Below are 26894 nucleotides of genomic sequence, written 5' to 3'. Positions count from 1 at the left end.
CATAATGATTCTCGAGCCAAAGCAACCTTTAGTAAATAAAAACAACAACAGTATTATGGTTCCATCCTCATGTCCGACGTGGAGGAAAGCTAATGGATTAAATACTGTGTGATAACACAAAGCTCTAACATTTGAATAAGTACAAACATTTTACACTTTAGTGTTTCTCTCCCCTTATCTTTAAAATTGGAAAGTTTCACTTCCCTTATTTTTATCACGTTTTACATATAAATGTCAAATGCAGTTCACAATGACATTGCTTTTTGTAATTCAATGAGTTTAATGCCTCTAATATCTAATTAGCTATTAAAATAAATTAAACAACTAAGTCAGTCAACCAGTAAATGTGCAGTTTGTTTCATCCTTGGCAGAAAACGTATCGTGTTCATCGGAGCGCTGCAGAGCCAGACTTTGGTAAAAAAGTCTTCTGACAGATATTTGCTGCTTCTGATACAATTCATAAAAGAGACGATCATTAGATGTGTTATAGTGCAAAAACACATTGGAGGTGTGATGTTTGTGTTTTATAAATCAGCAAGCTAGAGAAACCTGAGCCCTCCCACAACCTGATTAAGAGCTCCTGATTGAAGAAGAAAAGAGGAATCACGCAGAGACCAGCTCTGCCCTCTGCCTTGCCCATCGGTTAGCACCTCCATAACCATGGCAACTGATGACCTGGACATGCAGCAATGTAGGTTGCAAGTGTGTATTGTCCTGTTCTCTCTGGCAACATTAGCTTTGAGCAAAAACCTGAACATGATGTCTTTTGCCACTCTCTTCTTTGTTATTTGAGCAGTTTAAAAAAGAAAGAAAGAAAGAAAGACAGAAAGATTGTATGTAAGCAAGATTGCATCTCTGTGAAAATCGACCTAAACTTATGAAAAGGTTTATATTTTAGCTGCAGGTTCCAATAATCCTTTTAACATGCAAGAGAGGGAGATTCATTAGAATTTTAAGACCGCGCATTCTCTGTGATAAAAACAATGGTGGTATAAGCAAAGCTTCTTGAGGGACCTATAGAGGTGAAATTACATCCAATAAACCTGATTTGGTCCATAGGTCGTTGCCATAAATGTGCCACGGGGCCATATAGAAGTCCTCTTTCCCATTAGTGTTCAGCAATAATTATAAATCAGAATGTCACCATGAAACAGGCGAGGTAGTCTTTGTTTTTCCACTCTTTGTCAAATCGATGGCATTTATAATTCCTTCATAGTGAGATTTCATAATCAAATGCAATTTTTGTGGATTTATGTTTTCTCTTCTTATGACTGTGTATTTTAAGTGCAGCTCTGTAATCCTGAGAACATGCTCAGGCTTAGACGAGATGAGACTTCAATAAACAAGAGGGGGGGGGGGGGGGGGGGGGGGGGGCCAGATCAAATCCCCAAACGAAGCAAAAGGGATCAAAGCATAACTTCCTGTCTCCACGTGCATGAAACACAACGTCATGTTTTACTCAACCTCTCAAACACACTGTTTAGAGGATTTGTGCAATCTGAACATGTTTGCATTCATTACATGTTTGAGTATGTGTAATTGGAACACTGTGGATGTATATGTTAAATATAAATATTCCCTTAACTCTACAGAAAGGAGCCTCATGAGTCGAGGAGGTCTACTTCACTGAAACTGAACCATTGAACAAGAAGCCATGCAGAAGACAATAATGACATTATTTATGTCACGCAGCTCTGCGCCACACTGCAATTAAATAATAAGTCGACAAAAGAGCCGACTAAGCACCAAACCGTATGAGTTTTGCACTTCCTCCATTAGCAGTAAATGCAAAGATAGCTGATGCAAGCTTCTGTACGTCGGGACCACAGACAGTTTTATAAGAGACGTTACATAAGTAAATAAATCAACTGCTCATCCACCCACAAGCTCTTCAAACCCACTCACAGGGCTACACACACACACACACACACACACACACACACACACACACACACAGACCCGCGCGATGGGGGAGGTAACTGATGAGTACTAACCAGGTCATGTTAAGCAGTAAACTACACGACCAAACTATGGCACTCAAACATTACCAGAGAGGTTAATTAAAGAGGAATTGCTTTGCTTTTCCCCAACAAAGTATGTTCCAGGTATTGGTAAGTAAGTTCTTTGAGGCTCCTGTCTGTAAATGTCCCTCAAGTGATGTCATTTGAGGCCATGGGAAGGATTTAAAAACAATAATATAGGAGTACAAGGCTACATAGTGCTCTTAACACCTCCCCGACACACACAACAACGTAAGGTTTTCTGCAGGCCAGTCAGTGTAAATCCTTTAACTCGTATAGATCTGTTAGGAAAGACAGCGAGTGAGAAATATAAATTAGCTCCAGTATAGAATTGCTCAGAAAAAGGCTATTCCTGTAGCTGACATGACCCCCCGTGCATGAGGTCACTGTAGAGCCGCAGGGAGGCAACTGTCTCTTTTTGCTGCCCGGATCAGACCGTTGCTCCGAGTGTTTGCTTGTCTCCGTCTGTTGGACTGTGATCATTAGAAAAGATGGACGTGTTCTTTCCGCCCATGTGGGAGCACACAAACCGGTACGCGGGAGACTCGATTACCAACCACCAGGGAGAATAAAAAACTAAAGCATGTCAAACTAATTTAAGAAATCAATATCCTATCTTGTGAGAGTTGTAACAAAGATGCTGAATTTGATAAAAGTACATATATGGCCCCCGTTTCACAAAAGGTACTAAACCTAAACCTGCGTTTGCATGCTTGTGGGTGATTTGTTGGTTTTTAGTTGCATTGATTTGAACTCACCCTAAAGTCAATGCCCACAGTGGAGATGAAGCTGCCAGCCAGGAAAGCTCCGTCTTTAAAACGGACCAGTAGACATGTTTTCCCCACACCAGAGTCTCCAACCAGCATCACCTGCACAGGAACACAAGAGAGGCAACTCAGACAGGGATGACTGGAGGGAAGAAGCACAAAGAAATGAGAAAAGTGAGGGCAAAACAACTTGAGAGTGTCTGCCATGGTCGATAAGGTGAAAGTCAGACGCAATTGAAATAACTAGCAACAAAAAACACACGTAGGAGCTTTTATTTAGTTTGGTATCAGTGTCTAATTGTTTGTCCTCTGGAAATAAAAACAGGACATATGAATCATTCAGCTAAATTCGTCCTGGTATTTCGGTACATGGCCAATGAAGAGGGTGTATGTGAATGAGTATGTGACTGCTCATTAGGGCTAGTCGATGTCCTTAGATCCTTTCTGTAAGTGTGAACGTAGCCATCCTAAATGCACATCCATGCACATACAAAACATACGATTCTTGAGCTTCGTTGCTTCTCTTTTTACCGTGAGCTGCGATGAAGATAAAGGTTTGATGTGATTACTTATTATCTTCTTAGCTGAGGGACTGTGATGCCCTCGACCCTGGAAATCAAAAGCGCCTCTCGGGTGCACAGACGAAGCAGAGAGGAGACGAAAGATAGAGGAAGAAGACTGAAGGGATGTGATGAGGTCAGATATGAAATGTGGAAATAGATCATATGCATGAAGATCTCACGCTCTTGTTTTCTTGTGCTCATGTTTTCTTCTAATCTCTGTCTGTGTTTCTTCTTTTCTCTCATGCCTTCTCCACGAAACAGCTCGACATAAGCTAAATCTCTGCTGCGTGCAGGAGGCACCTGGTCTCTCCCTGCACTCAGGTTTTTATAAATAAACTGCAATAAATGGTCTCACTGACTCAAAGTAGAGCAGCACTCGTTGGGAACAGTAAACGATGGCACAATGAAACCAGAAAGAGGGATAAGGTCTTCAAAGATGGGCAAAGATCCTTTGGTACCAAGGCGCCCGACAAGCGGCAGATATTTTTCATCCAGTCTTGCAAACTAAACACAACATAGATCTAGAAACAATTTGATTGGAATATTATCAGATTTCTGCCCGAACATATACAGCTACTTGATAGATGTGGCACAATGTGGCAGTGCATCTTCAGTCCAGGCTCTAACAGAAGAAAGTGAGTATTGGATGCAAATATGTTGTATACTTTATAAATGGTATAGTCCCTGGACCACAACAATATCAATCAAATAAGAATATCTACAGTTCACAGACAGATGCAGTCGCACCAAACAGCTGGAGGTGGCATCCTATTCTAGGGGTCCCTAGAAGCTGAGAGTGCACACTGAGACTGGTGTGAGTCTGCGTTGTGGTGATGTGCTGGTTCCCTGTGCTCACACTTGGCTCCCCGTTGATGCAAAACCCAGCGGCGTGCGCTGCAGGGACGCACGCGCATTCAGCCGTCGTGCGCGCTGTTTCCAAGATCCACCGTCCCCTGACACCAGCTGGTGTCAGGAGCTCGCAGCTGATTAATAATTAATACACGGTGGTCGTAAAGCGAAAGCCAGTGAAAGACAAGCAGGATGCGACACTGGCAAAGAACGAGACCACCAACAGATTGAGCCCATGTGTGTGTGTGTGTGTGCATCCTCTCCTAAACAAGGTAAACAAAAGCCCAACAAGTGTTCATATTTAACGGCAGTCCTACTTTAGTGACCTCTGTGACATTATTTATATAAAAGTGTACCTTGCCCTCATTATTTCTGAGACATGTGGGGTGTAAAATGCCAGAAATGAAAGCGCAATTGTGTGTGTGTGTGTGTGTGTGTGTGTGTGCGCGTGTGTGTTGCATCGGGGCTCCCGAGCCTCATCCTACCTTGAACGCGATGTCATAAAACTCGCTGCTGCTGCTGCCGGAGGGTCTGCTGGGATGCACCACGCCGTTCATCTGGACGATGCCCGGGCTGCTCCTCGCGGCTCTCCCGGTCCCCTTCCCGGTGGGGCCGCCTGCAGACGGGCTGCTGGACGCGGCTTTGCCTTTGGCAGCCTTCTTGCGGGACATTGTTTCTCAAGATTTTTCCCAAAAAAACTACCTTTATGAAATCTTAACTATAAAGCAAACCAAACAAATATTCCGAGGGTTGTAAAAGTTGCTGCAGCGAAGAACTTTAAAGAGGAGATCTGTTTTCACCTGCGCGTGGAACGCACGCACGCACCTCCTCTCCTCCAAGTCACAGTGAAATTGTGAGGGGGAACTCCACCTCGCGCACCGCAACCAGAGCGCAGGAGCCCGAAGAGGAAGAAACAGCCTCAGCTCTCCATCCTCGCACAAGATATGAAGCAAATATCACATATACATCACATTGTAATATCCTCAATGACGAATATCCGGGTAAATTGTAGAGACTGTGGCAACTGTCACCACCTGACTTAACGTATGACCTGTATAATAGCACCACTGAGGGCCAATCGTTGATAGTTATGAGGGCACAGGCCAATGTTTGAGCTGCTGCCAAACAGCTGCATTTTAATATCCATATTTGACACTGGTGTATAATTTTCTCCATGGATATTTCAAAAATAATAATAAAAATAAGGCACATAGGATATATTTAGAGCAATCTCCTACTTTCTGTTAGAGTGACAAAGTGGATTTTTAAATGTGTAATTATTCCGACAGCCCCAAAAATCGACACAAACTATTTACTTAACTCATTTAATGGCTTTCAGTTCTTAATAAGCAGAAAGTAAACTTTCTATATGTGGTACCTGTGATTTCAATAGTGGACCACAAGAGGGCGATATAAGAACATAAGATAGAAAGTCACATATCAATACGGCAGTGTCTCGGTGTTGAACATCTGTGTCCTTTAAATGGAGAACACAGATTATTGTGAAATTAATAGGACTAAATCAGAAGTACTCCCAATTTACGTCATTGTTTTAGACATCAAATAAACTATATCAAGTATGGTGGAGAATATGAAGTCCTGAGAGAAACCATTTCACATGTATCTGTATGTGAAGCAAATCACACACTTTAATTGAATTTATTTACACACAGTAGGTCGTTATCATAAATGGTAGGCGTCTGCACAGGCAGCTTCGTTCAGCGTCAGTCAAAAAGCTGGTTGTGATCAGAGCAGTCGAATGGATCTTCACTGGCCTCTCGGTGACTCTTACCCACACCCGCAATAATTCACAACACAATTCAAATGTCTCTCTATGGGAGGATGTCCCTCTTTAGCATGCTCCACATACTGTTTACATTTTCAACAAAGAACAGCAGCATATTCTGGTTAGATCCTGATCCTCTGTGGCCAGTAACACAATGCATGTTGTCCCCCCCTCCCTTAATGAAATCTAGTTTGTTATGCAATATGACATTTCAGTTTAATACAACTGCCTTTCTGATCAAGTGCCATGCTGTCCGGGACCATTAGAGTATAAGATCAGAGCCCAGAGACCTTGTTTGCTCCTCACTACAGGAGAGTTTAGTGAGCTCGTATTACATCTGACCTTTACAATGTGTGGCGTGAACAATACCAGGCTTAAAGACGCAGCTCCATTTATTATTATAAACGTTATACAGAATAAAAGAAAATTCAGAAAGAAAACAACCAATAGCTTGCGAGTCATGTTTACGGGGGTTTATGGGATGACATTTGACAGTGTGTTCCTCTCACTGGATTTGGCAACTGATCCCTATGTGGTAAATATTCATCGTGGCACACCCTTTGATGAAATATTAATATTCAAGCTTAATCTAACATCAAAGAAACAAGCCCATGCTATTCCTCTTTTATGTTCCAACTGCCAAACACTGTAATTTGCACAGCAAGCAAAAAAGTCATTATTCTACACGTCACTTATTTGACCCCAGAGCTCCCAGGTTCAGAGTTTCTGAGCACTTCTGGTTGTAAACACACGGACAGCCGCATGGCCTCAGGTTTCTGTCCCTAAATCTGCTATCTGTCAGCAGTTTTCCGCACTCCACCCAACTGGGCTCAGAGTAGGGAGCGGAGTGTCATTGGGAATACAAACCCCAAGTCCACCGACACCCCCCTTGTGCAACTCTCCCCTCAACAGCTGAGATTTGTTCTCCCACTCGAGCAGCTGTCTACTGTGACAACAGCTGGGCATTTTGGAGGGAAGAGGGGACGCGGATCCAGAAAGCCGTTGGAATCCTTCCCCCGGTTTCAGAGAAATTAACAGCCTTGTCGAGATGAGTTCAAAATGCCCGATGCATGTACTGCACATTGCGAGGCCACAATGTGTACTCGTGTACCATACATGATTGTGGAGGCAGTTTGTATGTAATCAAGCTGGTTGCTTAAGCTAATAAGGCAGCGATCTAATTAAAGCTTTTTTCTTTCTTTCCTGTGACATGCGCTGTCAATCAACTGTGGGATTCAACAGTGAAGAATACATCAAATTATATAATTTCAACTGTTTAATTAGGACCAAATTACAGCCCTCTTTGGTGAGCAAGCCTCCTTAGAGCTGCTCCATCTCCATGACAATGGGTCAAACAGTCTGAAAAGAGAGCGGGCGCGCGTGAGAGCAACGCACTTCGTCAGGTGCTTGAAATAACATTGTGACATGGGATCATGGCCACAAGTGTGTGGATGCAGTGAGGTCACAACAACCTCGGGGTCGCACACCCGAAGGCCAGGCTTCTGTCAGTGTACGCAGGGTCAGGAGCCCAGAATGTGGGCTGGGTGGCGGGCAGCAGCCCGGCCAGTCGCTCAACCAAAGTCGCAGCAACTGTTGATCCGTTAGCCGCTCACTCTCTCAGCTGCCTGCCAGTGGGGCGAAGGAGGGGCCGGGGGCCGGGGGCCGGGGGCCGGGGGGGCGAGCACGGCCATCAGTAGACTGGTACTGCCTGGCACTTATTCGCTCCCCGAGGCATCTTAAATGAGAGAAACAAAGTGTGTGTGTGTGTGAGGGAGAGGAAAAGGAGTAGCATTAGTGCTGCTTGTTTATAGTGCGCTATGTTTATTTTAGAGGACATGTTTTAATTGATGAGAAATCTTCGAGTGCATCTTTACAATATAACTTTGTATACTTTATTTCGACCTAAAGTACAGACTTTGTGGTCGGTAATCCACATTGACGTTCCTTCTATAATTTTAAGGATTAACAACTCTACTTACAACACCACAGTTATCACATAGTAATACAAAATATGATGTATATCAAGTCTGTTAATGAGGGACACAGCATTACATGTTGACTTTTATTATAACCCCTTTTAAAGTGCCTATAAATTATATATTTATTTAACTTATGACCCACTGCAGAGGCCCCTTCCCTGATGTTGGGGCTCCACTGCTGTAATACACAGTCATAAAATGTGAGGATGAAGCAAATTAGAGAATATACAATTTTTTATAATGCATATTTATATTTTCATGCATTAAATGAAGTACTTTAATTTCAGTAAACACTATAGCAGCCTCATTGATGCTGCTATCGGTGATCTTACTCAAACTTGGGTTTGAATTGTTATTTTATTCAATAATGTGTTTACTTTTCTCTACTTTGATAAAGCGTTGACTATAGCGTTTGATTATCAAAGTAAGATTTGTAATTCCCTCACTGAGTATTGACACCTGTATACTGTAACTCACACGAGTACGAGGGAAAAAGGAGAGAAATGAGCCTTTGCAACAACAATGTGTTCTGGTGGCTTGAAATTGCCTTGGCATGATCATTTCGCTAAAACTTGCCATATTTTAATGTGCTAAACCAATGAAGCCAAGCCCTGACTTAAAATTGGTAATCCTACAATTTTTTTTTAATTCTCTTTCCTCTACGTCGTAAAAAAGGTGACTGCGTTAATTATTACCTTTCCAAAGACGTCATCACAGCATCTCGGTGTCACATTTGCAATTTCCACCTCTGTTTAATACTGTTTTCACAGTCACTGCTCTTTTTTTCACTCTTTTTTTAATTTCACTGTAACCCAGCAGGGGGTCTGTACTAGCAAGGCCTCAGAGAGCCGTTGCAGGGTTTTATCTGAAGTGTTGAAAATAATACCTGCCCAACTCTCCCCGGACCCTTTAAAAGATCCAGACATGAGAGTCTGAGCCAGGGTAGGGTGGAAAAACTCTATGAGGATAATCGCTAGCAGAGGCCCAATTTTCCCCAATATCTGCTCTTTATTTCAGTCTCCTTATTTATTTGGACATAAGCCCTTTAAGTTAAATCAAATTTGAATTGAAAGAGCACGAAACCTTTGTTTCTTTCCACTTGCAAAGATGCCTGTCACTTTGAGAAAGAGGGTACTGGATGCATTACCCAAAAGCCCGACCATAAATCCTTGCTAATCCAGGGTGCTTCCTGCAAGCGTGTGAGTGTCCCCGTATTCTGTTTCTGTGGTGATCAGATTTATGACTTCACACATGGCGTTGCTGTCAAACGGGAAACATTTGGCGTTAAGTGCACCGACACCAAAACATGCAGAGTAAGCACAGGGAGTGATTTCACACGGCGATCATGAAATTCAACGGCCGAGCATTAAGTTGGATCGAGCTGTAGGCAACAAGTTAAAGGGGCGTAAAGCTGAGGAAAAGCAGAGCTTCGCTACAATGCGTGCCTAAATGTCCCACTGCCATTTCAATCCGCACTCCGCTCTCAGACGCAGAGCAGATTGAGTTTTAGGTGTCCGTAATTTCTTTTTATCACAGTTTAGAGGAGGCCAGAATAAAAACATGACTCACTGTCCACTTTCCCCTCTTATAATGCAGGACCAGAGGTGGGCACTACATGTCTGAGCTCAGCTGGAAAAGGCGATGACACACGCACACATACAGACATAAACACACACACACACACACACACACACACACACACACACACACACACACACACACACTCACACGGTACACGCAAGCTGCGGCAGAGAGTGGGCACACAAGCACCAACTGGAGAGAGAGCCATGGCGAGCGGGAAAAGGTGTGAGCAGGAAAAAGTGGTGTGTGTGTGGGTGTGTGTGAATATGCGAGAGCGTGCGTGTGTATTTGTAGAGTTTTTGCAGTTGTGACAGCTGGGATGAAGGAGTGGAGGCGGCGCGTGTGATTGGAGGAGGTGCCAAGCGAGCAAGTGTCTCTTTATTTTCATCACACGCACACACACACACTTGTGTGTGTGTGTGCGTGGATGTATGTTCATGAACACTGTGTACATCTGTGTTTGTGAGGCTGCATGTGCAGAACGGTCTGATCCCGTTTGATACGAGTGCAACATGGAACCGTCATATGGATGTATACAGTATGTAAATTAGCCTCGTGTTTACAGGATACATCCATGTTTCGTTTTAATTACGGTGGCTTGTGTTAAAGGGTCAGAATATACGCCCAGCACTTTTAAAATACAATATCTGGACATGGCAACTACAGTAAGTTGGATGGCTCCAGCAAATGCATTGTTACCAAGGTAAGGTTAGGAATAGGCAATTAAAAAAAAAAAAAGATTAAAAACTCAAACAGTGTTTGGGAAAGATCACAGTTTTGGTCAGTTGAGTCGTGAACATTATTTGCAGGTCTGTGACGTGAATAAATCAAACGCACATCCACCACCACCACATCCTTCACCACCTCTCCTCGCTACATATTTAGTATACTGGCTTTGAATTATAGGACACTGCAGTTTTTGAGGTATCCACCTCTGCAACTTCCATCTGGACCCCAATACATTGAAGGTTAATGTCATTTTGATCATGAAGGCATTTAAAAATTCAATAGCAATGTGTCTCTCCTGAAACAAAGCCCTGGTTAATCTGGACTTTCCACAGGCCTCTCTGTGGACAGTTTTCACTGGGGGAATTTATTTAATTTAAATGATTTCCAATCAAAACTGCCCACAGCAAGGTCTGTGAAATTTTCCAGGGTAAGCTGCGACTGGAAAAACTCATTGCCGTTAAAGGTTTTATTAATGCATGGCCAGATGCCTTCAGTAGACACATGTCTTCTTGCAATTTAAGTGATTTTACTCTTTAAGGTTGTGCATGTTTTGGGCACTGCACCAGTGTCTCTGCTCGCTTTGCATGGGATCGTGTGTGTGTGTGTGTGTGTGTGTGTGTGTGTGTCTGTGTGTGTGTGTGTGTTGCGTGTAGGTGAGGTCACTCCGGTGCTTCTGCAGTAACGAGCCATGGCGGCAGCTGCAGGGAGGCGAGCAGAGAATGATGAGGTCATTCAGCAGGCGGGATTAAGGCCGTGACAACTGGCTCTGCGGCCAGTGCCAGTGGTGACTGGGGCAGTTGTGCAGTGGGCACGGTGCTACGGTCCCAGCTCCGCACCGGTATTACCCCTCTGTTGTTTTTTCATTAGCTCGGTGCTGGCCCAGGGCGCTGAGCGTCTTGCCAGGCCCACAGCGTGAACACACAGTTGTCGGAGGGCTTTAGGGGTCCTCTCACTCCGTCGCTCTCTCTCTCTCTTCGCCTCTGACTGCGCTCACACACTGTGACCGCACTCCTCACGGGGAATAAAGGATCAGATTACGCACCAAACACACTCGTTAACTCAATTATGCAAGCCTTTAACTCTTTGATGTGTGCGCGATAACGTCAGGATTATTGAGGGGACAGATGCCATCTGACCACAGCAGAGCTTTGTTGCCACATGCCTCGCGCACAGTCGATGAAAGATGGACAAAGTGGACTGGTGAGCGTCAGGAGAAGAACCACTGATAGTGTTGGAAGACGGGGGGGGGGGGGGGCAGACATGGAAGATATCAAAGTGGATGGAGGTTTTTTTTTTCCACGATCTTCAAACGTGAGCTTGACATTTGGGGTGTGAAAACCTAAAATAGCTTGTAATGGATGAAACAGTTCCAAATTCCCTTCGCCCCAACATCTGTTTAAAACATGAAGGTAACAGGATGTGCTACGTGTGGCTCTTAATTAGGTGATTTCGGTCTCCATTTTCAATTTTCTGCACTTTAGATTCCCCTCCTTAGCTTGCAAATTGGAGAAAAAAAAAATGCATAAAACACAGCAGCTCGCCTTTCATTGGTTCCCACGTATTTTTCAGTGGAGCTTTAGACATAAACTTAAAACCATTAGCTGCACCATTGAGACCAATTAGCACAACGTGGCCAAACAAACCCACCCCTTTGCTTTCACAACGTGTTCCCTCTTTTCACCCTCCCTCTCTCCAGCCTCCCCTTTTCTCCCTCTCCTTTTGTGGCCGACAGAGACAACGTTTTTTCAGTGTCTCTGGCCTCTCGCGATAAGTGATTTATACATTATGAGCGCTCTTGATTCTCTGCAACTGTAAGGAAGCTCTGTTACGGCCTGAAGGCCCGACGTATCGATGCCCATCTCCCGCATAAGCTCCAGATGTGAACTCGTTGGCTCGATGTTTGGTTCTGATGCTTTTAGGAGGAACGGATGGATTTGCTCGTCCTAGTTGCAGAGCACCAGTCTGACCTGAAATAGCCGATGAACAAAGGGATGATGGTGGCAGACACCTTCCAGTTATTCATTCCTTCCCCTCAGATGTGCTGCCGAAGCCTCTCCAGTGCATACTACCTCTGTTTACAGGACAACCACACCAGTCGGAAGAGAGTAATCCTCCTCTTCCACTAGGTGGCAATGCAGTTGCAGACTGACTTCACGGAGCGAAACACCTGTGGGATGCAACATCTCACTTCACGCTCTCTCCCTGCTGTTCTCTCGTGCGTCCCAAGTCTTTTGGAACGTGTTATATTTTCCATTTACTAAACGAATGAATAGGATTCACTTTTTAATAAGAAGAAACCATTTGATTTTTTTTTTTTTTCTGTTGAAGGCACCATGGGGAATTATTACAAAAAGAAACTTTCAATTTTATTTGTTGATTTAATTTGCAAAACCTGTAAACGAAACATAAAAAATAAGTCGTTTTCATTCTGCTGTTCAAGCTCCTTTGTGATTATGTTCAGACTTCATGATTTTTGAGGACAAGTAGTTTCCATTGAACTACTGCATTTGAGCCCATTATTGAGCTTTATATGTGAATCTTATAACTAATTATTATATATAGTGAGGATATCACAGACTACCCTAATTTGAATCCCATTCTGAATCTGATCTCTTTCATTTAATTTAAAATACACAATTATGCCAAAGGATTTGTTTATTTGTTTTTTTTTAATTGTTTGTAAAAAAGAAAGAAACACTGTGTAGACATATAGCCTAATTAATACAATTACATAACATAACCTGATAGAGGAGTGCTCATATCCTGTTTGCTTTATTTTGGATGATATTTATGGTGTGCATGTAAACTTAAAAGATTGTATGAATATATCATTAGCATGTTTACAAAAGAACAGGAATATAAAGATATTTTGGTTTTATGTGACTCCTTTAAATCGCTATCGTTGCAACATGTAAACATGGCGCCGCCGTCTAGCACCTGAAGGAGAGCGACACGAATACAGAGAAACAGATCCAAATGTGATCATCGTTGTGGCTGAGCAGTTAGCAAAGGTTCCCCATGACCTTCTCCCCCTTTTTTTTTGCTGTTCCTGTTCTTAAACTGCAACCAGAACACAAACCATGTTTGATGTTGTTAGCAAGGTTTATTTATCTGTCTGGAAGTCCCCTTCTCTCTCTGCCTAACTACCACCAAATGGTGTCCTGTAATTCACAATGTACGTGCACATCATTTGAGAGCAGACTAAACCCAGAAGCCCGACTTCTGGGTTTAGACATTACAAAAAAATACATTTAATGTAAACAAATGGCCAATAAAATAACAATAACACAAATAAACAAGTTAGCGCCAGAAATAAATACAATTAAAGATTATGAATCAAGTATCTGTATAATTGGGGATGTTGCGGTTTGCCAGTGTTTACTTAGGGGCGAAGGAAAAAAAGACAATGGAAGATGAAACAATGTCAAAATGAGAAAGAGTCGGTGCTGAGAAGAAGATGGGAAATGAGAGAGACAAAAAGGAGAATAAAAAAAGGACGCATGAGTAGAGACAAGCCTGGAATCAATAATCTGTATTCTCTAGTCGGGCTGAGGAGAGGAGAGTGAATAAACGGCGCCGGAGGACAACAGACCGCATCCTTCCTTCCTCCTGAGAGGCAACATGGGGACAGGAAGGCCCACCAGGGGAGGTCACCAAAGATTCACTTCCTGTCAGGGATCAGGGGATAAGTACATCCGGGTCGCAAGAAGAGCCACCTGTCTGTGATCCTGCGTTTGACCCCCCCCCCCCCCAATGTTAACCTCAATGGCAGCCAGGTGGGGAATAGATACAGGGAGAGGGGGATGGGAGCAAGAGCGAGAGCGAGTCAAGGCCCGAGGGGTGAGGTGGCATCATTCTCTATCCTTCCCTCACCAGCTGGGAGTGAAGTAGACGAATGAGTCTGGGTTGAGGTACAAAGACTGGCAACAATCTAACTTCTCCATCTGACAAAAAGGGAAAAACGGTATCTTAACTCGTCATGCTGCTCATTTAAACAAAGACAAATCAGTCTTATTTGTATATTAGAGTATAAACAGCTTGGCGTTTTGGTGGCATCCATCTGCTCTTTTTTTTTTTTTTTATGAGATTTAGATCTCGTGCAATCTTCAGACTTCTTCATAGTTGGATTTTTGAAAGTTGACAGCGTTTCTAGACTCCTGGAAGACATTTTTTCCTCAACAAGTTAAGGCGTGCTCAGTAACACAATTATCATTAAATAATGCCTTAGGATGCATTACGGGGGTTTCCAGAGTGGGAGTGCGTTTGTTGACGGCGAAGACAAAGGGACTACATTGAAATAATGTGCACTGTGTTGACACATGTGACAAGAGATCGTGGCACTGAAGGCTAGAAAAGTGGAAACACTTTGCCACTTTGACAGGGAGAAGGGGGATTTGAGGCAATGCATTTGTGTGCGTGTGTGTGTTTGTGTTTGTGTGTGCACGAGTATTTGTGTGCGAGTGTGTTTGAGACTGTGCCAAGCCGACCAGAGAGCGCTGGCAATTTCCTTGAGATGCAGAGCTTCACCACACTCCCCAGGGAGAGGCCAAATAAACCTCAGATGTGCAGCAGGATCCATCTCCCCCCTCTTTGTCTCCCCTCTCTACCTCCAAGGACTAGAGAAACATATGGGAGTGAAGGGGAAGAAGAGAGGGATGAGAGGACAGGGAAGGGTTGAGGGAGGAAGAGAGGAAAGGGGAGATTTCTGCTGTTTCATTTTATGAGCCTCCTTCGCTGTAAGTTGTCAGCGTGTCGGCTCCGGGGAGGTTTGCAGATGTTTATCATGTACAAGAGGGAAGAAAAAAGAAATCATAAATTGTTCCACGATGCATCTAAGGTCACAAGTTCAGACTCATAAAGTACACGAATAACCCTGCAGAGCGGAATTATGGAAGCAAACCTCCATGTCGCAGTCTAAATCCTTTTGGGAAAGAGATTGGAGATAGCAGCCTGATGTATGGACATGAGTGCACACACACACACACACACACACACACACACACACACACACACACACACACACACACACACACACACACACACAGTCATCTGGCTGTACTGAGTGTAGAAAGAGGACATTTTAAAGATAGCAAATTGTGCTGGGAGCTTCAAACCACGTATGGAACACACATACCTGAACCTGAATTGTAATCACGTTTGCGTAAATGGCCGTTCCAACTAATGTCGATCTTTGTGATCTCATTCATCAGCCTCTCATTTTCAGTGCCTGGAATGGATCTGTGAATATCATCAGAGTAACACAACCGTTTTAATTTAACTGATCTAGAAATGATGTTGTTTCAGGGGACGTAAAGATAAAATCATGATCTAATCACTCCTAAATCTCCTGTAGTTATCAATGAAGGCCTTGCCAACAGTTAAGGGTCATTTCCCTCATATTAATAGCCTCTGTCACACCCAGTTGCTCCCCCCAATGTGTGCTCTTTGAGGGGTCTGGAAACCCACCGATCTTAACACCTTCCTGCGAGTCCCCTGATGATATCGTTGGTGTGTCAACAAACACACGCGACACCAGAGCGTTGACCAGTTTACCCATTACCTTACGTCCCATGAGAGCTATCTGAGTTCATTGCTTCCCAGCTGAAAGCTTTTTCCATCCCAAGACTGAAATTAGTATTAGTAATCATTTTTTTTTAAAAAGCAAGAAAAAAAGCATTACAATATATTCAAATAGTAGAACTGAATTAAAACAGAGTGGACTAATGAACACAATCATTAATATATATGCAGAATAAACAATAATACTAAAGAAGCACATACTGTGCAGTAAATTAATTCATATACTATTGTATTTACAACGAGTCTGCAATGCATAATGCATTTAGACATAACGTGTTGTGAGTTATAGACCAAAGCTGAACACATATTGTTCCAAGATGGAGGAAATCATTCCAAGACAGAATATATTATACACAAAAAAACGTTCACAATATTATTATTATTATTATTATCAGAACGTGCAGCAGGAAATCTGTCACGTTCAGAGATTGCGCAGATAAATGCAGCGCGTCTCCATCCTACACGTTATCAACAGTGTCGTTTCTCAAATTGGAGGTGTGGGCAGCAATCCGTAGTTTAGTTCGATTAGTTTTGGACAGTTTGCACAGTCAGCCAAATGTGACTTCACCCTCGAAGTTGTTTGAACACAAAGAACGTGGCTCGCTGCTCAAAAAGCATGCACAACCAGGAAGCATCTCTGGGGGCGGTGCATGAAGATGCACCGTGGCTGCGGGGACAATAGCGGCCAGTTTAACTTCACGCTTCGTGCTTTTGGGGCCTTTAAGAACACGTCACAAGTCCCCATTTTTTTGGAAGTGTAAGCTGTGCTACCACCTCCATGGTTTCCAAGCTCAGCCCTCCAATACTGCCAACCCTGGCAATCTGATCGCCGGTTGAACCAACCGACACTGTAAAAACTGAGCCCCCTCAATCAACGCCCTTGCATCCATGTGAGTCCAGGAAGTCCAGTTCGTTATTAAGCTGATTATCAAATGTCACTCCTGTAAACACGCGTCTTGATAAATCAAGCTCTAGTCTGATCTACAGGAGACTAAAATCAACAGCAACGCCGGCGCTACCTTTATTGTCCTTTAAAACCTTTTTTTCTGTTTTCGCAGTCATCATTTAACAAGTCTGTAAGCTTCAGCAACGGCCAGGCTTGTGGCTAGATATGAGCTTCTGATGGACGCGGGGTTTCTCTTGCCATACCCAGACTACTGGGCTCACAGTGGGGAAGTATCCCTTTACCCCTGCTCTCCTCCACTCATACTGACTCTGGAAGGACGCCCGTAAAGCCGAAGGGAGGTGCTCGGGGAGTGAAGTGCATGCGTTTCCATTACGACTATTGCGCCCCTGAAACACAAATAGTCTCATTTTGGAGATCCAATTTTATTAAATCAACTGTGTGACAACGCCGGGCTGTTTCCACAACATGAGCAGGTACGGTGGGTGTGAGGTGTGCAGACAAAGTGCTCTTTGACTGCTGCGGTCAGGCGCGTTGCCAGACACCTTTCCACACCGAGCACTCTGGGACCCTAATTGAGAGTATGGGCTGAGCCTGTCGTTACCATTATTGCTTTCAACACATGGCCAAGAGGCTCTGATAGCTGTAACGCTGTTGCTACCAAGGGCTCATTTCAAGCGTGTGTGTGTGTGTGTGTGTGTGTGTGTGTGTGTGTGTGTGTGTGTTTATAGGGAGCCTAGTTTTTTGCTTCTGTCTGTGCTGGTGAGCAGGAATGGCGGACCCTGCCGCAGCATAAATGTTCTGACAATGACTTTACACGATTATAGCGCTGCTGTAATTACTACCGAAATGGAAAAAAACAGGTGACAGGTGTGCGTCTGAAAATCTGCAGCGACGTTTGTGTGTAACCAGAGAGCAAGCTAGTCCTTTTACCCTGATAGAATAATTGGGATGGCTGCAAATCATAATGAGAGCTTAAGTAAATAAATACGGGGGAGATTATTTATTTACTATAACTCATGTATCGTTGGAGCTGGCGCCGGCGGTGCTGTGTTTTCCAACATGCTGGGAGCCTCCTCCTACCTTCCAAGCTTCGCTCTGCTCAGACTCAACAAAACACACAACTCACACACACCCTGTGAAGCACAGCAAGGACAGGGCAGGCATACAGAGAGATGCGTCTGGGTCTTAACATCATTTTGTTAGGATTCGACCCGATCAGTCTCACATCTCAGCTGCTCCTTTATTGCAGAGACTGCAGACTATTTTACTATTTATGACATTAATAATATCTCTAACTTGCGTTTTCATGTATAAGATACTTTCCTGGTCATTTCAAGACCTTCAAAGTCAACTCAACTCGTCAATCTTCACATCTTCATCCTCCTAAATTACTGACTAGCAGAGGTCAATTTTCTATAAGATTTACGGGAGCCAAATTATTGAATGAGCTTTTCCCACCTGAGAAAAACTATTTCCCTCTATAGAATGTTTCAAAAGTCGCCTAAAAGAAAAAAAAAAGAGTTTTTCTTAGTGTTCATGTCATTCTTGTTTTAGCTGTTATTTCTTCATTTACTCATGTTGCCGAGTTGGCTTTTTTTGCCTCTTCCTGCACTGCGATATTCATTCATCTCTGTTATGTTTGTTTAATTTTAATTGTATTGTTTGAATTGTGCAAAAATAAATAAATAACCATTCGCAGGTTGGAGTTGGTAAATTAAATGTGTCACTTGAGGTTGAGACACAGTACAGAGGATTCAAACTGTACAGGTGGCTTCTTTCCAATATAAATGAAGATAAATCGTTATTTTATTTAACGACAAAGTGCATCAGAGGAGGATAACGATGAGAAAGAAGTGACGGCTGTGATGGTTCAGTTAAGCCTCTTCACACTCCTCTCCTCACGTTCCTACACGCTGTCTCTCTGCAACAGGAGGTCTGAGAGAAAAATCACTCTTACTCTTATTCCAATCCCATCCCTCCTTCTCTGGCGGTTGGTTTGCCAGCTGAGCAGAATACAGGGCGGCTGCCATTTTGGCAGGGTGACTCTTTTCCTTTACATACTTATTAAAGGCTGATTCCCCCCCCTCCAGGGCTAGGTCTCCTTACACAAGGTGTGCTCACTCACTGGATAGGCCCTTAATAATCTAGACCAGATTTAAAAGTTGAAGATGAATGTGTTGGCCGAGATATATGAAAGAGAGCTGGGCCGGAAACGTCATTTCGCAGCCAGATATGATTGTAGTAATCTGTGCTGTATTAATTTGACCACGAGTACATAAATACAGATTAGGACAAGCGGTCTCTGGTGTACACACCCACCCACCAACCCACACATGTATGCAACACATTCTCCGGGCCGCACATGGAAATACCTTGAGAGGCAACAGTGATGATGGAAGACAACAAGTTTACAAATTAGCTTGTGACAAGTTTCACATGCTCATGCGGTGGTGTCAGGCTGCGTCACATCACGTGCTCGATGCAAATGAACGACCAAAAAAGAGCAGTTGCCGTGGTGATACGTCGGCGCAGACACACATTAACACATACATGCGCTTGCAGATATACACGCTCGCACACACGCACACACAGACACACACGCACGCGCATGTCACACAAAGATAGACTTGCACGGACACCCAGGAAAACACACTTGGCTGCAAGCGTAGTCCAAATGGTGATACTTTCCCGGGTGAGACAGCACCCTCTGGCCTGTGGGGCCAACAATAGGATCCATTCTGCTCTGTCCCCTCCCCTCCCTCCATGCTTATGACTAATGACCTCGGGGCAGGGGTAAGTTAGGGGTGAAGGGGTGAAGGTGGGGGGGGCGGGAATGATGCTATCACTGAAGACGACGTACAACACAACAACATCTTAAAAAGACAGACCACTCAAAATGGAAAGCTAAAAAAAATCAAGCCAAATCGCGGTTAAAGCATATTGCACATGGCGCACATTGTTGTGGCGGACACTAAGTGACGCTTTCCATCTGCCGGCATCGATGATGTCCCATCAACTGGTTTTGAAATTACATAGAAAAGTCACGTCATGGACAGATGAGGCAGAGTTTGCCGGACGGCGTTTGCTGCTTCAGTGAGCATGCAAGGACAGAGCTTTGAACATGTGTCGCCGTGGAAACACATTCCGCATTAGTGCCATTAGAAGTGCCGTTTGACTGTTGCCACATCGCCCTCTCAATCCCCCCCCCCCTAAAAAAAGAAGAAATTTCAAATAAAACCCACCGTCTCACATTTCCTTTTGGAATTACTTTAAATAGGCAACAGGACTGTATAGCTGTCTGAGGTTAGCGCCTGTATCACTCAGCTGGAGGACTAAGGGAGGGTGGCACGAGGCCAAGCCCAGTTGAGGGGAACGTGTGCGGGGTGTGGGGGCCGCAGAAAAAGGCTCGAGCTGGAGCACACAGATGTGGAGGCACTGACGGATGTTTCTGGGACAGATGCTAGCTTTGCTCAAGCATGTGCAGCCGTGTAGACGTGCACACGTGTGCCTTCACACGTTTGTGTACAGTATTTGTGTGTGTGTGTGTGTGTGTGTGTGTGTGTCGTGCAGAAATGATCTTTTTGAGGGTGTGCTCATATTTCAGTCTATCAAATTCATTTAGATTTTTGTTCCTCATTTACAATTAAAAAACAGGAAGACTCAAAACGACTGCTTATTTCTCTTACTTCATGACAGCAACGGACGCCAACCCCGCCCGACATTTCAAGAACGACGCGCCACCGGAAAAGTGACGGCGTTACAAAATGTAATCAAGCCAAAGATTCGGAGGTGTCACTCCATTCGACAGCTCGCTTGCCTTTTTGTTGCAGCCGCTGAGGATCTTCGCATGTCACAGAAGGACAACAAAGCCACAGAGTGGATCAGACTGCGCCCCGCTGAGTGTGTGTGTGTGTGTGTGCGCGCGCGCATGTGTGATCGTTGTAACTGTAATCACAGTTTGTGTGGGTTAGTGCGCACACGTCTGACTGTGTTGACTGTGTGCACACATACAGAGAGAGCTTGATGCAAGGCCTCGTCGGTCCGAGCTGGTTGCGGTGCTCCTGATTGAACGGCCTGATTGCAAACAGACCCAGGTGAGTGTGTGACAGCACCCTCCTCCTCTTCCTCTCTTCACTCACAGCTAACTCACTCTAATGAGTTTCCAGACCCATGTCATGCACGTTGCTTACTACAGTGCTAATGATTACAATTTGTCCAGCCATCTGATTAAGGAAGTGGCTATTAGAGCACCGTGCCGCACTTAAAAATCCTCCCCCACTGGCTCGGCAAAGAGTTTTATGGACTCGGGCGATGGAGTGTCACTGAGGAATAGCTCTGAACCATCAAAGCTCTAATGATCCTTAATAGCTTATGCATGTATTTTACAACTGTGCTGCTCACAGAAAAAACCTGTAATTATGTGTAATATCATTCACAATGTGTAGTTACACATTTTGCAAGGAGGAGCTTAGATTGTGGTGTTATGCACCCAGACAGGAAACAAAACAGATTTTTACAGGGCTAGGGCACCCGAAAGTAATTACTTACAACATAGGTTGAGGCCTGTAATAAACAATTACTTGGATTACACCAGCGTATTGCCTCGTAAACACTACGGTTCTAAACTACACGTGGGTTTTTCAGCCCGTCTGCTGGCTGTGCCAACGCACTACCTCATTGGAGAACCATGTCTGACAGCTTGGCAGTTCTCCAACTGAGCAAGTACAGGTTTTCACAAATGCTCTCATCATCATGCTGTACTTTATTAAAGAGTATTGAAATGGGAATAAGGAGCTAACACAAGGAAAGAAAGGCCTGGAGATCGGTAACAGACAACAGCAGAACGGAGTGTTCCTGAGAGCAAGGCGAGGCGACAGGTTGGGTCAAAACACGAATGCACCAGCAATCTGTGACTCACAAGATTGAGGATCCTCTATAAATAAAGTGCAGACCATGTGGTTCCTCCCATTCAGCACAAATGTTCTGTTCATTTCCCCCCCAAAGGCCAGTAAAACAAACAGCATGGACTCCATAACACTCCAACCCCCCCGAGGAGGTCACACTGAGGGACTGAGTCCATCACTGTTTGTGTCCTTCAATCTTTCACTCCTACATATTCCTGGGATCCTCTCTGCTCTGCACTTTAACCTCTCTTCTGATCTTGAATATATCTGTAGATAAATGACAGGAGAGTAGTTAAAGAAAAGATTTGGATAGGAAATGAGACATTTGGTTCCTCGTTCCGCCCTTTCTTTTCTTTTCTTTTCCTCTCTCCTTCCCTCTTTCCTTCTCTGGCCTATTTCCCGGCCTCTGCCAGTAGGCGTAAAGCTGGAACGCTGCGTGGCCCGTTAGCCTGGAGCCCGGCAGCTAAACAGGCCGGCGCCCCAAGACGCAGCCAGGGAGGAGTGAGATTAACATGAGCCTGCAGTCATTACGCTGTTCATGAGCCGTGTCCAAAGCAACAACTTTTACAGCACCTGTAACACACCAGCTAATCTGTCTGACACCCCTGACCAAATAAACACGGGCAATGTCACTGCCAACACACACACACACACACACACACACACATGCACACACACGCACGACTAATGTTGGCTTTGCACACAAGCAGCACTGATTTAGGCACGGGAGTTTTTTTTCTGCTTGTTGTCTTTGTAAAACGGAGTTGTTGAAGGTGAAGTGAGGCTTTCTGAGTTTATTGACCTTTCAGGATGGTTTCTTTAAAAACTAAATAGCAGCAATAGGATCGCATTCACACACATTATGCCAGATTCTCCACCGACACACCGCCACCTCTGTCTTGCCCATCAGTCAATGCCAGGGCTAGTCAGTCAAAAATAAATCCAATAAACCAAAATGCAGACCCCTACATTTAATTACAGGAATTGGGATCATGGAGGACTCCGCCAACACACAGACAGGCCCCTTTATCGACAAGCATACAGCACTAATTGCAGCCTCTGTGATTCTATAATTTAACTGTATTTAACCACATTAGCAGAACAGTGTGCACTGCCGGTAGTGGACATAATCCTCGGGAAGAGGAGATGTAGATAATTGAATAATTTTTGATACCCAGGCTGATAAGAAGTGGAGAAAAGGAAGTGAACCTCTCCATGTTGGCTGCATGCCGTACCATAGTCTTCTCATTAGGCGCCGTCAATGGAAGCCTTGTGGTGGGTTTGCCCTGGGCCGTGTGACTAGAGGACGGGAATGATGGCGTTCCCATAAGGTGAGGTATTGTTGTTTACATTTTGCATATTATAAATGAGTCAGAAAACAGACAAATAAAATGTTAATTGTAGTGTCGAACTGAAATTCCAATTTAATTTCGCTTGGAACTCAATATATTATTGGTGTTTATTTTGTACTTACTTGGTTCAATTGTTATTTCCAAAAAGAAGAATCCTAAGTTTCTGCTGTAGCCGAGTCTACTTACAGTAAAATGTTTTAGAAATGTATATAAATTATGGTTTTGTAAAATTAAATGTTCACTTCACCTCACACTATTTCAGATTTGACTGTGCACGGACACCTTCTGTTATTATTATACCTGCATGCTCCTGACCTTGACAATGAATTTAAAAGAAAGCCAATTATATTAACTGTGCGACAATTCAAATATAATAATGATGAGGATCACGTCAGCGCTGATGAGCCAGGAGATTTCTCAGGCCCAGAGAGAGGAGCAGAGGCCCTGCAGGCGGAAGTGTGAGTGATCCGCCGACAGACCAGGACATGTGGTCGGGGTCAAAGGTCATCTCATCCCCAGTTCTGCTCCCCCGCACCGCTGCACACAGGAAGTCCAAATCGACACACACACAAACACACAGAAGTAAGCGTGCACATACGTGTAAGAACACGCACAGGCATACACGGCAAGGAAAAATAATTCCCCGTCGCTACTCCGAGGCTGACCCAGAAACAGTCCCACTGCCGCAGCCGTGTTCTCAGCACAGTGATGACCTGCTCCTGGAGCTCGTAAACGCAGGCCACCCAGAGAGAAAGAGAGAGCTAGGCGGGGGCGCTTACACTAGCCTAGAGGCTGCTCTCCACTGGCCAACTGTCATGTCCTGTGACCTGACCTTCTGGACCGAGAGCTGTACAAACACACGCACAGTGCACAGCTCTCAAACTCACAATCTGGGAGAAACATACAGTTTCTGGAGGAAGAGCAATTGTGTTTCTGAAGCTGCAAAAGTTCTTCCTGGGGACAAATCATAGAAGCATGATTCCAAGGGTTTGTTCAAGGGCAGTTCTGGTAAATAAACTTAGTTTTACTTGATGATGAAAAAGAGATAACTTCAAAACATGCCACGCACTTTTCTGAAGAGTCAGTACGACAGGTACGTGGAACAGACGGTACTTCCTCCTCAGATGCATCATGCAAATATCCCGTCAGGTGAAGGAGGAAGTGAAACCTGTTCAACTTGTTAACCCCTGGCCTGTATTTGCAAACTGTGCCTCTGCTTGTCAGTATAGTGCAAACCAAGCGCGATGATCTCACTGTCGGTTTGCCAGAATGCTGACACTCACTTAATGCATGACGTATTTGCATAAATGCAGAGTAGAGTTTTCTTTTTCTTCTGTAAATTCCTTGTGTTGAAAGTTCCCCAGCAAGTTCCCGAATGCAGCACACATGGACCACTGCAACTGCAGGGAGGCACTGTGTTTCAGAAGTTACCAAATGAATTACAAATGTTCTTTTAGCTTACAAAAACATCTATAAATGGCCCCTTTCAACCAAACTTTTTTGCTTGTCCAGAGTTAGAAAACAGAGGTTGTTGTGGGACAGAGCATTGATTATGTGCAGGTTTTGTTTGGTAATGAAAGATGCTGGGGGGTGTTAGATGAAAAAACAGTGTAAAGACTGTTCAGAGTCCCGCCCCAGACACAGACTTTCATTAATGACTCGAGGTCTGGTCATGAAAGTCGTGGCCTGGTCAAATAATGAGCGCGTTTGTGGCCCTGCAAAGAAATGACTCCTCTCACTTCTCAAAGTAGCAACTGAAGGCAAAGTGTATGTCCTTGCTGATTTTGCTAGTGTATTTATTTTGAAGGCTTTTGATTAAACTTATCAGTGTTTCAGCAGATGTGTGTGTGTGTGTGTGTGTGTGTGTGTGTGTGTGTTTGATTGTGCAAAGTGCCAGATGTGTTGGGCACCTGTAGTTGGCTGTCAACACTGTAGAGGACCCAGTCGCAAGAAGGACAGTGGAGCTTGTCCGGGCGGACACAGATGCACAGGGTCAACACAGGGCGACCATTGTGCTGGCACCATTCATGCACAGACACACACACACGCACACACACACACACACACACACACCTGGGATGGGAGGCAGCAGCAAAGTGCCACTGTGTGGAACTGAATCAGAGACAGCTGCTGTCGTGCTGTTACTGGGACCAACCAGTATACCAGTCTGCACCAGCTGTAAGACAGCAGAGTTCAGGCAGAGGCTGACTGGTGGACCGGTCAGCCGACACCTTAATCTGAATATGATATTGCAATCTAATAATAATGACAAGGAGGTATCACTTCATCTTCCAAAGCAAACCAAACAGAAATGTCTGCTAGCATGTGAAACTTTTCATTTCGACATGTCAGAGTCCGCGACTCCAAAAGTTGACATGACGATGAACTTGACTTGACACATTTAACGCAATTAATTGTGATTTAAAAAGATATACGCTGTTGCAAATTAGTCGTCTATAATACTACACCGGGTACATGTGGACACAGGCACAAAATAAACTGTCCATGCTGCCATATTTATGCTTCGATCATTCAACTGGAAAGTCACTTTCTTTGTTGTTTATATTTGCAGGATTGTGGAAGAATGAACTCATGTCTAGACAGTTGTATCCAATAAACAGACCCGTTGTATGTTTGTTTGGAACGCTAATATCTAAACCAGATAACTCTATAATTCACAAAAACAAAATTAGGAGACATCAACAATGAGTTCTGGTTTCAGCAACACATTCTCACTCTTAACCCATCAAACACTGGCACTTGGTCAGTGGATCAGACTATGACGCTCACAGTGCCCCTCCAGCGCCAGGTTCGGACTAGTTCCATGCAACAGTGTTCAAAAACGACCTTCCGTCTTCACAGGAAGTTAGTTTTAGGGAACAAAACAGTCGTTTCCTAAACCTGACTAATGACTCACATCACTAATATGTGACTAACGACTTAACGACTTGTAAGCGACACAGTGACTCCCGTGAAAAGAATGTCAACCTTTACTTGGATGAAAGATGCTGTCATTGTTGGACCCATCTCTCCTTCGTCCGGTGGGTAGCTTACGGACACTAAAGGGTGTCTCGTTGTGCGGGTGTCAGACGGCGAGGCCCTTTACCCTTTACCCTACTTCTTTCACTCGATCTGAACTTCATTGCACAAGAAAACTGAAGCTAAAACTAAACTAAACAAAGATTAATCCCACAAGCAAATGGAGGAATATAAGGGTGTGTGTTTCCCGTGCGGTGTCACGTTTTACAAACATTGTATACGTTCAATTATTTCACAAATGTGTGTGACGAAAAAACAAGACGTGCTTTGATACACACTTGACGGTAAGTAGATCCGCGGAGATATTTTGATATGACTTGCAGGGGCGGAGAGGAGGTGTAGATCCAATCGGAGGTCAGATCGCGCTATAATTCAATGCAAAATTCTTCACCATTGTAGCAGTTGAGGGTGGACGATAACAACATTCCTCCAATGCTCAATGTCCAGTTTAAAAATGCAGATGTCAGATAGCCCCCCTCCCTTCCCTCCTCTCCTCCACTCTTGATCTGTCCTCTTTGATTTATTCATTTTCTATGTTGGCGAGCCAGAAAGGACAATGGTGTCTTTCATAACCGAGGCTGTTTTCCCACTACCAGCACCCTGCGGTCCCCCAGAGTCCCTCATCCACCAGGCACGTCTGATGTGACCTGGTCCTGGAGGACTGGTTCCACTACGGAAGGAAACACAGAAAGATGAATTCTATTGAGTCCTATGCAGTATTTATTACACTATACAGCATTAAGTAAACACATTGTCAGACAGAACAACAATCACATAATAGTCTACGTTACTGAAACTTAGTTTTAAGATCAATCCACGCTGCATTTGTGCATTTGT

At 44.2% G+C, this 26894-nt stretch overlaps 1 protein-coding gene across 1 annotated transcript in view; it reads right to left on the bottom strand.

Annotated features, from left to right (window-relative positions):
- Nucleotides 1-4871, bottom strand: part of LOC117734684 (ras-related protein Rab-26-like) — a 28939-nt gene extending 24068 nt beyond the window's left edge. Inside the window, exons 1-2 of the mRNA XM_034538920.1 lie at nt 4686-4871; nt 2780-2890 (exon numbers count right to left, since the gene is read on the bottom strand). Of these exons, the coding sequence (XP_034394811.1) occupies nt 2780-2890; nt 4686-4871 (297 nt within the window). The remainder of the gene's footprint in view (nt 1-2779; nt 2891-4685) is intronic.
- Nucleotides 4872-26894: the final 22023 nt, after the last annotated feature.

The sequence above is a fragment of the Cyclopterus lumpus genome, chromosome 8, assembly GCF_009769545.1.
Source record: "Cyclopterus lumpus isolate fCycLum1 chromosome 8, fCycLum1.pri, whole genome shotgun sequence".
Taxonomy (NCBI): Eukaryota; Metazoa; Chordata; class Actinopteri; order Perciformes; family Cyclopteridae; genus Cyclopterus; species Cyclopterus lumpus.
Note: the sequence above shows the minus strand (reverse complement) of the source record. Positions and strands in the feature narration are given on the sequence as shown.